Genomic DNA, 13,976 nt, shown 5'->3' on the forward strand with positions numbered 1-13,976 from the left:
TATTTTATTTTATTTAACCTATTTTATTTTATTTATCCTATTTTATTTTATTTATCCTATTTTATTTTATTTAACCTATTTTATTTTATTTAACCTATTTTATTTTATTTATCCTATTTTATTTTATTTAACCTATTTTATTTTATTTATCCTATTTTATTTTATTTAACCTATTTTATTTTATTTAACCTATTTTATTTTATTTAACCTATTTTATTTTATTTAACCTATTTTATTTTATTTAACCTATTTTATTTTATTTAACCTATTTTATTTTATTTAACCTATTTTATTTTATTTAACCTATTTTATTTTATTTAACCTATTTTATTTTATTTAACCTATTTTATTTTATTTAACCTATTTTATTTTATTTAACCTATTTTATTTTATTTAACCTATTTTATTTTATTTAACCTATTTTATTTTATTTAACCTATTTTATTTTATTTAACCTATTTTATTTTATTTAACCTATTTTATTTTATTTAACCTATTTTATTTTATTTAACCTATTTTATTTTATTTAACCTATTTTATTTTATTTAACCTATTTTATTTTATTTAACCTATTTTATTTTATTTAACCTATTTTATTTTATTTAACCTATTTTATTTTATTTATCCTATTTTATTTTATTTAACCTATTTTATTTTATTTAACCTATTTTATTTTATTTAACCTATTTTATTTTATTTAACCTATTTTATTTTATTTATCCTATTTTATTTTATTTAACCTATTTTATTTTATTTAACCTATTTTATTTTATTTAACCTATTTTATTTTATTTAACCTATTTTATTTTATTTAACCTATTTTATTTTATTTAACCTATTTTATTTTATTTAACCTATTTTATTTTATTTAACCTATTTTATTTTATTTAACCTATTTTATTTTATTTAACCTATTTTATTTTATTTAACCTATTTTATTTTATTTAACCTATTTTATTTTATTTATCCTATTTTATTTTATTTAACCTATTTTATTTTATTTAACCTATTTTATTTTATTTATCCTATTTTATTTTATTTAACCTATTTTATTTTATTTAACCTATTTTATTTTATTTATCCTATTTTATTTTATTTAACCTATTTTATTTTATTTAACCTATTTTATTTTATTTAACCTATTTTATTTTATTTAACCTATTTTATTTTATTTAACCTATTTTATTTTATTTATCCTATTTTATTTTATTTAACCTATTTTATTTTATTTAACCTATTTTATTTTATTTATCCTATTTTATTTTATTTAACCTATTTTATTTTATTTAACCTATTTTATTTTATTTAACCTATTTTATTTTATTTAACCTATTTTATTTTATTTATCCTATTTTATTTTATTTAACCTATTTTATTTTATTTAACCTATTTTATTTTATTTATCCTATTTTATTTTATTTAACCTATTTTATTTTATTTAACCTATTTTATTTTATTTATTCTTTTTTATTTTATCTATCCTATTGTATTTTATTTAACCTATTTTATTTTATTTATCCTATTTTATTTTATTTAACCTATTTTATTTTATTTAACCTATTTTATTTTATTTAACCTATTTTATTTTATTTAACCTATTTTATTTTATTTAACCTATTTTATTTTATTTAACCTATTTTATTTTATTTATCCTATTTTATTTTATTTAACCTATTTTATTTTATTTAACCTATTTTATTTTATTTAACCTATTTTATTTTATTTATCCTATTTTATTTTATTTAACCTATTTTATTTTATTTAACCTATTTTATTTTATTTATCCTATTTTATTTTATTTAACCTATTTTATTTTATTTAACCTATTTTATTTTATTTAACCTATTTTATTTTATTTAACCTATTTTATTTTATTTATCCTATTTTATTTTATTTAACCTATTTTATTTTATTTAACCTATTTTATTTTATTTAACCTATTTTATTTTATTTATCCTATTTTATTTTATTTAACCTATTTTATTTTATTTAACCTATTTTATTTTATTTATCCTATTTTATTTTATTTAACCTATTTTATTTTATTTAACCTATTTTATTTTATTTATCCTATTTTATTTTATTTAACCTATTTTATTTTATTTTACCTATTTTATTTTATTTAACCTATTTTATTTTATTTAACCTATTTTATTTTATTTAACCTATTTTATTTTATTTAACCTATTTTATTTTATTTATCCTATTTTATTTTATTTAACCTATTTTATTTTATTTATCCTATTTTATTTTATTTAACCTATTTTATTTTATTTATCCTATTTTATTTTATTTAACCTATTTTATTTTATTTAACCTATTTTATTTTATTTAACCTATTTTATTTTATTTAACCTATTTTATTTTATTTAACCTATTTTATTTTATTTAACCTATTTTATTTTATTTAACCTATTTTATTTTATTTATCCTATTTTATTTTATTTAACCTATTTTATTTTATTTATCCTATTTTATTTTATTTAACCTATTTTATTTTATTTAACCTATTTTATTTTATTTAACCTATTTTATTTTATTTAACCTATTTTATTTTATTTAACCTATTTTATTTTATTTAACCTATTTTATTTTATTTATCCTATTTTATTTTATTTAACCTATTTTATTTTATTTAACCTATTTTATTTTATTTATCCTATTTTATTTTATTTAACCTATTTTATTTTATTTAACCTATTTTATTTTATTTTTCTTATTTTATTTTATTTAACCTATTTTATTTTATTTATCCTATTTTATTTTATTTAACCTATTTTATTTTATTTAACCTATTTTATTTTATTTATCCTATTTTATTTTATTTAACCTATTTTATTTTATTTATCCTATTTTATTTTATTTAACCTATTTTATTTTATTTATCCTATTTTATTTTATTTAACCTATTTTATTTTATTTAACCTATTTTATTTTATTTATCCTATTTTATTTTATTTAACCTATTTTATTTTATTTAACCTATTTTATTTTATTTAACCTATTTTATTTTATTTAACCTATTTTATTTTATTTATCCTATTTTATTTTATTTAACCTATTTTATTTTATTTAACCTATTTTATTTTATTTAACCTATTTTATTTTATTTAACCTATTTTATTTTATTTAACCTATTTTATTTTATTTAACCTATTTTATTTTATTTAACCTATTTTATTTTATTTAACCTATTTTATTTTATTTAACCTATTTTATTTTATTTAACCTATTTTATTTTATTTAACCTATTTTATTTTATTTAACCTATTTTATTTTATTTAACCTATTTTATTTTATTTAACCTATTTTATTTTATTTAACCTATTTTATTTTATTTAACCTATTTTATTTTATTTAACCTATTTTATTTTATTTAACCTATTTTATTTTATTTAACCTATTTTATTTTATTTAACCTATTTGAAACAAGACGTAGCTTCAGCGATCATCGAGCTGACGTCCTTCACCACAGATGAGCCGGGACATCTACCTGATAGGAAGCATACGAAAGCCATCCAAGAAGGATTGCAAAAAAGACGAAAAGTAATGGAAGCTGCATATTTCGCGACGAAGGAAAACACCGCATCGGGAAGATTCAAATTATCCAAGGTTGCGGCAATATCAATTATACGGTGTAACAAGCCACAGATCAAGATCGTCAGGTGAACCGTCAGTTCTTGTTCGATAAATGTATTAATACTGTATTTTCGAGGAAGACTTCCGTCGAAACGCGTCAAATACATCTCTTGCGGTGTAGAGATTCAGTCTCATTCATACCTTTCTTCTACCAACGGGACCGATGGATCAGCTGGCAAAAATACTTGCAGCTCTTCTCATACTGGACTGAATTCCCTTCTGCTAAGACTAGAATAGCCCGAACAGGATTTTACCGAGACGTTGGAAAGTAATACAACATCCTGCTGCAATCCAAAATATTCTTCTTGACATTCTGATCGATTCTGTGATTTAGGAGCATAATTGTATTTTGTTAACATTTACGCCCATCACGAATACACTCCCAGGAATATACTCGTCATGGTGAGGATGAAAATCTATCTTGTTATATTGCTCTCGTGAAATGTATACACTCAATTCTGTATGCTTGTGATTTATCCGCCTTATGAAAGCAGAAAAGACGATATTCATTCAATATATTTGCTGTAGATTTCCTGTACAGATGTATCATACGAAATGCAATGATACTGCAAGTAGAATGACTAATACTGCATAAAAAAAAATGAAAACGCAATGATACTGCAAGTAGAATGACTAATACTGCATAAAAAAAATGAAAACGAACCCCTCCAAAAAATAAACATACTGATAAAGATGAATTGATATAAGATTGGCTAGCAAGTCCTGGGTCGGTCAAGAGGCCCTAGGCCTAGATACTATTAATGTCAAATTACTCTGCGAAGTTGATGAAATGGCAAAAAAAAAAAAAAAAAAAATTCACGAACAGAAGAATCCTTAAATGTAAAGATTATGCTAAATCTGTACAAATTATACTGAAAGCATGTGCACTTGAGCAAATTTTGCCGAAAGGTTGAAAAAAACAACTAAATGCTAATCATAGCAATACTGCTTCCCAGCACTTTTATCCCTGAACATGATTTCCACGATGACAACCTTAACTTTCCCGAATGCGCTAATATAAATATAGGGTTTACAGTTAATGAGGGGACAAGCCTGTTCCCTTAGCATGCCACAAGAGAGCCAGCATCAGCTCAACACATAATAAATTAAATAAAGATCCCTTTTGCGACCATGTTGTGGTCAGAGTGTGGAGAGCTTTCTTAGTACATCTGCTTAAAGCGGCACCTCACTAAATACATGCTAGATTGATTTCAAATAATTTATTTGCATATTGTATTGATGTTTTCGTAAATATAAAATTCTTAAAACTTTAATAAATACATTTTGTTTAGCCATAATACCATTACTTCCTTTACATAGTGTAAACCGAAGAGCTATGTAAAGATTGTAATACACGTAATACACTTTGGCATAATGTAAATGGTTAATATAGACTTCACGATATGGTAAAACATAACAAAAAGTTGCAAGAAAAATTTTTATAATGCCAAAACTGTGCGACACGTTTGGCATGGGCCAAAGCTAAAAGCCATACCTGAGAGAGAGCTTTGTAGCCTTACGTTTTTTAGAATGCCTGTCATATGCTGTCTCACACTTGGATTTACCGGTTTAACGGAGGCAAAGGCAGCCCTCTTCTATTAAGAACTATTTTTCTAACTGAACTAACAAAAACGTGAATTGAAGGAGAAATGAAACCTTGAGGTATAAGGCATGGCTTGTTCGTGTATCTCAACTTCACTGTACACTCCTTTTTATAGCTGATTTTTGTAAGGTATGAGAGAGTTCGTCTCAGATGATCAACAGAATTATGGAGTGATCTAAACTCCTATGGAACTGACAATTATTATTTATAAGATTTAGGCTCTAAACCAAGCACTGGGGCAGCAAGGGCCATTCAGCACTTTAATATGAAACTGACAATATAGGTCTTTTGTTAATGCAGTCGTGTTGTATCACTCGTAGAAGCAGGACGTGTTTCTAGTGGTGTCCTCAATCGTGAAAGATTCCTAGAATCCTGTGTTTACCCCCCTCCCCCCACTTGGTCCTTGGACAGGGAGCGGGTGAGGTGACTTGGATCCTCCAGCAAATTTTACGTATCTCTTGCGTACGTTTTATCATTTTCAAGGCTATGTGATTATATTGCATATTGCCCTAGCGTATTCGCTGGTGACCACAGCGAAACATCAGGTCGCCAGCTGTCAACATGGCTCCCGTTGCCACTTCGGTGTCCCTGGATTCTGATCCGGCAAATGACAAAATGGACTGCACTAACGGAACTCCGATTAATAATGACGGAACAGGCATGAAGTGATTCAGAAAAGACAGCACGAGTGACAACTCCAGTGACTCGGAAAGCGAATTTGAAAGAAAGGACAAAAAAATGAAGGACGACGATATGGAAGTCAACAAGGCAGCTCTCGTGCATGAGGTCAGTGACAGTGGGAAGGGCAGGAGGAGGCTGTTATTCCCAGAATCCTGCAAAATGTCCTTCATTAAAAAACTAGAGTGGGCAATGGAACTTGGAAAAGAACATTGCCATTTTGAGCCGCTGCTAAAGGAAGCGAAAGGAAGACCGTATCTTACGGTAAAGGACGAGGAAGCGGAGCAGTTCCTGACATCTCAGGGATATAAGGGGACAGTGCTGGTTGTCCCACAGAAAGGGGAAAAAATGACGAAGGTCATTATATTTCAGTACCCCTTAGAATTAGACCCAGACTTTCTCCTCTGCGACGAGAGGATTGTTTGGGTGAAAAGGCACGCGTCACGAGGCGAGGAGCGATGTCAGCTACTTGCCCTCATGAAAGGAGAAGTTCCGAAGAAGGTCTTCATATCTGGGGCGGGGTACAGGAGGGTGGCGCCGTATGTGGAGCCGCCAGTCCTGTGCCTCAAGTGTAGCAGATGGGGACACAAGTCGTGGACCTGTCAGCAGGACGCCAGGTGCAGATTCTGCGGCAGGAAGCATGACTCCAGGATTTGCAGAGAAAAAATAGAAAAAGGAGAGAGGGTGAAACCTTGCTGCTGCAATTGCGGAGGCTCGCACAATGCTGGGGCTCTGTCATGCAAGGCGAGGTCAAAGGTGAAACCTAATTCCTCGGCTTCCCGTAAAGAAACCGAGGAAAAGGCAAGAGGACTGACCACCAGACGATCTGTACAGGAGAGTATTCCTATACCGCCCCCCAATGCTTGGTTGCAAGGCCCACCTCGAGGACTGCAACTCCAGGAAGATGACCGGAATGCCATGAACAAACAAATCAACGGCCAGACGACAGAAGACACTGCAGCCCAAGAAACGACGAGGGACAGTGATGCAGATTCTCCGGTAAAAGAGATATCTGCAATTGCTGGAATGCTGCATACATTACTGGAGAGGATGGATGCAATTGAAAAAAAGATTGCGATAGTGATGGATAGTGCTGTAACAGACATCAAAAAGGGAGTGGAGGCTGAGGAAGAAGCTCCCGAGCAAGAAATGCCAAAGAAAGACAACAGTGTTTTGGTGGCTGAGAAAAACACAAAGTAAAATTACGATCAAGGGAAAAGAAAGGAAAATAATTCCGAGTGTAATGGAAGGAACAACATCAACGACCTTCAGGTCATTGTTACTTAAATGCAAAGACGCTGAAAAGGATAAACTTCTTGGAAAGTGGGAGTTAGTTCAGGAAGAGTGGGCAAACATCCAGGAACTGTTTGCCAAATATAAGGAAACCATAAAGGTCTGATGGAGTGTGGTAGTATTAAGATAGTGTCGTGGAATGTGAGTAGTTTACTTACTAGAGCAACAGACGTCCACTATTTCGTGTTGAAAAATGACATAGACGTAATTTGTCTCCAGGAAACTAGGGACACAAAAGGTGACACTCTTAAACTCAATGGTATAGAGCATATCTTAATTCCGGAGACCGGATACGGGGAGTGTCTACTTATGTAAAAAGTGCAATACCTTCTGAACTGCTAGAGATACCGTGCAGAAATAAAGGTATTGAAAGTGTATGTGTGAAGCTGTATTTACAAGAAGGTGAAGTATATATTGCAAATGTATACATCTCTGGGAGATGCTTTGATCTCAGATACCTACCAGATTGCATGTACTCTGACTCGACTCTGATAGTGGGCGACTTTAATGCTAGGCACCCACAATTAGAGGAGATGGGCATGATAACGGTATCAGATTTTATCAATTTCTCAAAGATAGGCCTGATGCATGCTTGCTGGGTAGTAAAGAGGCGACACACATCAAGGGTGGACGACTTGATTATGCCTGTCTGCTTGGCGGTCAGGGGATTCAAGGAGAATGTGAAATAGTAAGTGAACTACTTAGTGATCATTTCGCTTTGCATATTAAGTTAGCTTTAGGTAAAAAAGTTAAATTCAAAAGAAAAAGGCTTGTCTTAGACACAAGTGACAAAGAATTGTTTATTTACAATATGGAGGGCTGATACAGAGATTACACACCCCTAAGTTTAGATAGGTTCAGCGAGGATTTGTTAAGTGCGATAGAAAGATGTTTACCTACAAAGGCTAAGTCACACAGAAAGGAGAAAAAACAAGGAGCACGGAAAAACAGATACTGCAGTGATAAGACACTTAAAGGGTGGACACAAATGTTAAGGATGGCACACTGGGAATGGGCTAAGAAAGGCAGGCGGGAAGAAGATAAGGACATACTACTTAACATATAAAAGATGTGTGGGGAGAAAAGAAGGGAAGTAAGAGAAAAGTATTGGTCAGAGTTCGCGCAAAACATTGAGGAAAGTAAAAGTCTCAAAGACATATGGTACCATGTAAACAAGGTAAGGGGAAAAACAAATAACCTCATCGGTCACACACACCCAGAGGAAGAGGCAAACAAACATATTGAGAAATGGGCAAAGGCATCTTCTCTGGTTTCATTACCACAGAGCACTCGTGACGCTTTGTTTGCATGGGAAGCCGTAAGAATCGGACAGGTTGTTTCATCCGCAAACATCATTGCAGTATCTTGTCAGCCAATAACTACACACGAACTTTTAAATGCTGTTAAAAGAGGGAAAAGCACTTCGCTAGGGGAAGATGGAGTGACATATGATATTCTCAACTTATTAGCAAGCATGACGAACAGCCCTCTCATTGACCTATTTAACATGAGCTACGCTGAGGGTAGATTACCGAAGGCCTGGAAGAAAGCTATTATAATACCTATTCCAAAATCAGCTGGCGGTTATAGACCTGTATCTCTGACTTCCTGTATATGTAAAATGATGGAGCGAATATTATTAAATAGACTAATGTACATGATTGAAGATAAACTGTCTTTTAATTTGTACGGCTTTATGAAGGGAAAGGGAAGATCAGACTGTGTAATTCAGTGTTTATCCAATGATGCAGAAAAGTGTAGAGTCTTTATAGATTTACAGGGAGCCTTTGGTAAAGCTAATGGGGAGGTCATTCTGTATGAATTGACAAGACTGGGTGTAACAGGAAAGTTGCTGAGATGGATTGGTGACTATCTGACAGATAGGAAAGCTTGCGTATGGTTTCAAGGCTGTTTCTCAGAGGAGAAACGTTTTGAGCTAGGTACTCCACAGGGGGGTGTTTTAAGCCCAATGCTCTTTAATGTACTAATGAACAAGATAGCTTCAGAGGAATACCCTAAGGGCGTTCAGCCAATCATATATGCAGATGATATACTGATACAAGGGACCACTCATCGCCATTTACAAACAGCGCTGGACAGATTTACTAGTCTTGCTCAAACATTGGGGTTGGTTATGAAAAGACCAAATTTCAGAGTAAACAAAGAGGCAACGTGCCACTTACCCTAAACAACAAAACAGTGGAGAAGGTGTCAACATATAAATATCTGGGTATGTACATTGGCTTCACTGCCTCAAGCAAGGATGCTGAAGTAAATCACGTACTAACACAGTGCAAGGCTCGACTGCGGCCGCTCAGGGCACTTGCTTGTCGAGGGATAGGATCCTGGGGTGCCTCTGCTGAGGCTAGTCTACATTAGTACAGTAAGAGCTCTGGTGGATTATGCAGCACCAGTACTTTCTATAGCTTGTCAGGGGAGGCTCCGAAGGCTTGAAACCATGCAGAATGAAGCTATGGGTGTCAAAAGAATGCTAGGATAGACATAATGAGAACAGAGACAGGATTGCAAAGCATTGCACAGAGAGTAAGCGAGATTAATGTCATAGCAGCCGTTAGGCTCATGAGAAAGTGGAAAGAAATTTGTGAGAGATATGGTCAGCGGTTTTGACAACATCAGGACTTTTTATAGACAGGGCAAACGAGGATATATGAAGGCGCTTAAAAATGATATAGAATTCTATGGCTTGTAAAACTTTTGCCAATCGTTTCAAACATCCCCGAAAGTGCCACCATGGGAGGATCAGACGATTAATGTAGATGTCGATCCCCTCAGTATGAATAAGAGGCTTTATGAACCTGGTCAACTTAAATCAAGATATGGTAATAAAATAAAGAGTCTAACACGCATTGACATTGCTCATGTCTACTGCGATGGGTCAGTTTTGAAAGATGGCAGAGCAGGATGTGGGGTTATCATCAGACAGTTCACTGCAAGTGGCGTGGTCACCACAAGCAGTGGGATAAGACTGAGTAATCATATATCGTCAACACAGGCCGAGTTATTGACAGCACTTAAAAAGATTGAAATTATTAATAAAGATGCATTCTTTTTTGTGGATAGTAGGGGAGCGCTGGACTCTCTTAACAGCAGGGACCCTGTGTCTGAGCACATTGTTAACGAGTGCCGATTGATTGCTCATAGGCTGTAAAGCCAGGGACGTTAGGTTACATTCGTCTGGATCCCATCGCATGTCGGTATCACCCTTAATGAGGCTGTGGATGAGGTAGCGAAGGAGGCAGCTAAAAAATGTGAGGTGGACATACAAAGTGCTCGGACTCTTAAGCAGGCAAGGAGCAATATCAAGAGGATGTAGTTAGACTATGATGAGATTAAGAAAGGCGAATTGATTGAAACGAGCGAAACCTTGCAACACTATATGCATCTAGCGATGAACACAGACTTCGCTTATGGGAGAGGCAAGAGCAAGTGGAAAGACTCTGTGCACATGAAAATTAGGTTAGGGTATAAATACTATTGGGAGTTAGGTGTCCCGACAGGTGAACAGGAAAAATAATGCAGGGTGTGTAGGTCACCAAGGTCACACACCTTAGTACACTATATCTTACAGTGTCCCATGCTTCAGATCTACAGAAACTCAGAGGTAGCTGGACTCCCCGAACAAGCTGTATGGATGCTTAGAAATGGCCAGGTAATACAAATTTTAAAGAAGTACAAACACTTCGCATCGACCACATAATTGTAGTTGACAACAGTGTATACCCGATTGTGACTTCCCTTCTGCCTAGACTACGATAGCCCAATTAGGATTTTATTGAGATGTGAATGAATATCATTTATGATACATCATCCTGTTAAATACAAACATACTTCTTGACTTTTTGATAAATTATTTCCTCCAGGAGCATAATATAGTTTATTAACATATATGTGCGCCACATATTTCAAGTATGTAATCATGTGACCTTAGGAGAGGACTTAGCATGCTGAGGGTGATAATCCATACTGTTATATCGTTCTCCTGATATGTAAACATTTAATTGTGTATGCTTGTGATTGACCCGTCTTTTGCTCTGTATATATTTCAACATGTTGACATAGCTGTAAGGTTTTGTAAAATATATGTGAGCCCAAAGAGGGACTAAGATTGGGGTGAGGATAACCTATGTTACCTCATCCTTTTGAGATGTGCGTAATCACTTGTCTCAATAAACTCGTCAAAGTCAAAAAGTTTGTTAACGGCCAGATACAAGTTGGACAGACTGTACCCAAAGGAAATTATCTAAAAAATATTACAAAAGCCATCATATAAAGCTAGTTACACCATAAAACTTACATAGTTTGGACTATGGACATTCAATGGGTGAACGATTGAACATGTACAGAAGGCACGGGGAAAAATATACGCTGGAATCGAGATCAATTTTGAAGTAAGAGATCCATCATTTACCACAGTGCGATGTTCAACACGGAGCCTACTAACGGCAAGATCAATCAAGCTTCGGGGAAACGTTCTGAACACAAGTCGTATAGTGTTCCAAACTATGCCGCAGGGACTGATCACAATTTTGTAAACAGCCGTATTCGCCTAACTTTGACCACTGTTTAATATATAATCAAACTGAGGGCTTTCGTGAAAGGAATGGACATGAAATCCTTTGCAGTACTGCTACATCCTTTATTGAGGATGACACTACCTTAAATATCTGATATTTACAAGAATTTTGAATGTAATAAATCGGATTTAACGTTCATTTTTAGTTCGAAGAAAAAATATGTACATTTATGTTAATGCCAGACCTAGTTTTGTCCTGTTACACTAATTAATCTGTTAATCAGGTTATGTTAATACTGTATGATCATTCTTTGAATTTGTTAATGAACCATTTTGATTAAGTTCCTATGCCTATCCATAATAATACATTGTGTGGCATTTTGTGTGTGTGTGTGTGTGTGTGTGTGTGTGTGTGTGTGTGTGTGTGTGTGTGTGTGTGTGTGTGTGTGTGTGTGTGTGTGTGTGTGTGTGTACTATATACAAGTCTAAATTAATTCGGCCATACAACCATCCAAGACAAATGACAAAACGGTAAAGAAAATCAAGACAAGTTCTTTCACGAAAGAAGGCAAAACAAAGGTAAGCTCACGACTTTTGATTCGATGCTCGGTGCTCGGACTTCGCTCTGCCTGAAAGGTTCTCATCTTCTCCCTCTTCTCCCTGAATTTGATTGCGGAGGCCTGGAAGGAGACTGGGGAGAGGACCTGGGATTCTGAGGGTTGCTGCTGCCAGGCTGGGGGTTCCTTTGGGGATGGAGATACTGGCCTTGAGGAGATGATCCACCTGGGCGAGGGGTGGAGCCGCCAGGATGGAGTGTAGATCCGGAAGCCTGGGGTTTGGACTTTGATTTGCCTTCCTTCTTATCCTTATCCTTGTCCTTATCCTTTTTCTTCTTATCCTAGCGGTTAGAGAAAGAGGAAAAGGTCATTTATCTACCACACCCACGCTTGTTAAGCATTATTCTGTTGCTCATTCGTGTTTGATATATTAATTTTGCTGACAATGTCTTGTACCTTATACAGTCTATACTATCTCATCGTTCATCTAAAAGTGCACGAAATAGACTAAGGTGCAACAGAAACCGGTAATTCTGTCTCAAAGAACTCGAGGCATGTGCACAATTCCTAACTTTATTTTAAGAAATGTTACTTTCATCCAGACAAACTAATATATTTTATTTTAAGTTCTTCGTACACGTCTCTATTTTTACATACATTCGCATTATGGGCGATATATTCTGGAAACGTTGAAAACTAATATTTTATTAAACTTAACAACAGAGAATTAATTAAATTTAAACGGAAGATTTTACGCTTAGTTTATTAGTATATTCCATGATTGTCAAGAACCGCCACACTCCAAAATTAGGCACACGAAACACTGGCGTATTTAAATTTAAGTCTGGTTTCATATGAAACTTAAGATATCCAGCACTTGAAAGGTTTGCCGGGTTTTTTCGAGAAATCGGTCCACGTTACGCCTATTCTCATAAACTTTAGACCAACTTTAGTTGTGACGAACAAGGTTACACACAATTACCTTATCATCATCATCACCTCCGCCTCCGCCATCACCACCACCGCCTCCGCCATCGCCATCACCATCACCATCACCACCACCACCGCCTCCGCCTCCGCCGCTATCACCAACACCACCACCTCCATCGTCACCAACGCCACTGCCGCCGCCTCCGCCATCACCACCACCGCCTCCGCCATCGCCATCACCATCACCACCACCACCGCCTCCGCCTCCGCCGCTATCACCAACACCACCACCTCCATCGTCACCAACGCCACTGCCGCCGCCTCCGCCATCACCACCAACACCACCTCCACCTCCAGTACTGCCGGCTTGTGTGCTACAGTTACACGGCTTGTGGGCTACACACAGCATCACCACAGTTATGGTTATTATCGCGAAGATCATTATTACCGCCGATGGTATTACCAGCATCATCATCTGTGAGATAAAGACGTTCATGTTATTCATATCGTCATCACCAGCATCTCTACGGTTTGGCATCACGTTTTGTTTTTATCATCGGTTGAATTAATCGATGTACCAACAATTTAATATTTAAATACCACTATTGCTAAGGGGTGACTTTCTTAGGACTTTAACTTTACATACGAGAGAAATTTAAAAAATAATAATATCGGAAAGTAACCATATAAACTGATAAAAATATAGTCGTATATATTAGCATTCTTTTAATCTACAGTATTT

General features: G+C 33.9%; 2 protein-coding genes across 2 annotated transcripts in view; one reads left to right on the top strand and one right to left on the bottom strand.

Moving 5' to 3' along the window:
- The first annotated feature begins 5,972 nt into the window (after positions 1 to 5,972).
- On the top strand, positions 5,973 to 11,801 carry LOC147472310 (uncharacterized). The gene is made up of 6 exons (XM_086545299.1): positions 5,973 to 6,758; positions 6,927 to 7,116; positions 7,333 to 7,524; positions 7,668 to 7,761; positions 10,376 to 10,392; positions 11,648 to 11,801. Exons 1-6 carry the CDS (start codon positions 5,981 to 5,983, stop codon positions 11,799 to 11,801), a joined length of 1,425 nt encoding a protein of 474 aa, XP_086401425.1. The 5' UTR covers positions 5,973 to 5,980.
- A 55-nt stretch (positions 11,802 to 11,856) lies between these two features.
- LOC122245535 (uncharacterized) overlaps positions 11,857 to 13,976 on the bottom strand; it is a 3,630-nt gene continuing 1,510 nt past the window's right edge. Inside the window, exons 2-3 of the mRNA XM_043003465.2 lie at positions 13,287 to 13,709; positions 11,857 to 12,645 (exon numbers count right to left, since the gene is read on the bottom strand). Coding sequence (XP_042859399.2) covers positions 12,388 to 12,645; positions 13,287 to 13,709 — 681 coding nt within the window. The 3' untranslated portion in view covers positions 11,857 to 12,387. The remainder of the gene's footprint in view (positions 12,646 to 13,286; positions 13,710 to 13,976) is intronic.

Source organism: Penaeus japonicus, unplaced genomic scaffold (assembly GCF_977035675.1).
Source record: "Penaeus japonicus unplaced genomic scaffold, GWHDUDI00000001_assembly GWHDUDI00000002, whole genome shotgun sequence".
NCBI classification, from domain to species: domain Eukaryota; kingdom Metazoa; phylum Arthropoda; class Malacostraca; order Decapoda; family Penaeidae; genus Penaeus; species Penaeus japonicus.

What these genes read in the sequence shown, in the direction of transcription:
- LOC147472310 (XM_086545299.1), top strand. Translation starts at nt 5,981, where the DNA reads ATGAAGGACGACGATATGGAAGTCAACAAGGCAGCTCTCGTGCATGAG. An exon ending in GTGGCTGAGAAAAACACAAA is followed by an intron (nt 7,117 to 7,332) that starts GTAAAATTACGA and finishes GGAGTGTGGTAG; the next exon opens with TATTAAGATAGTGTCGTGGA. An exon ending in TACGGGGAGTGTCTACTTAT is followed by an intron (nt 7,525 to 7,667) that starts GTAAAAAGTGCA and finishes CTTTGATCTCAG; the next exon opens with ATACCTACCAGATTGCATGT.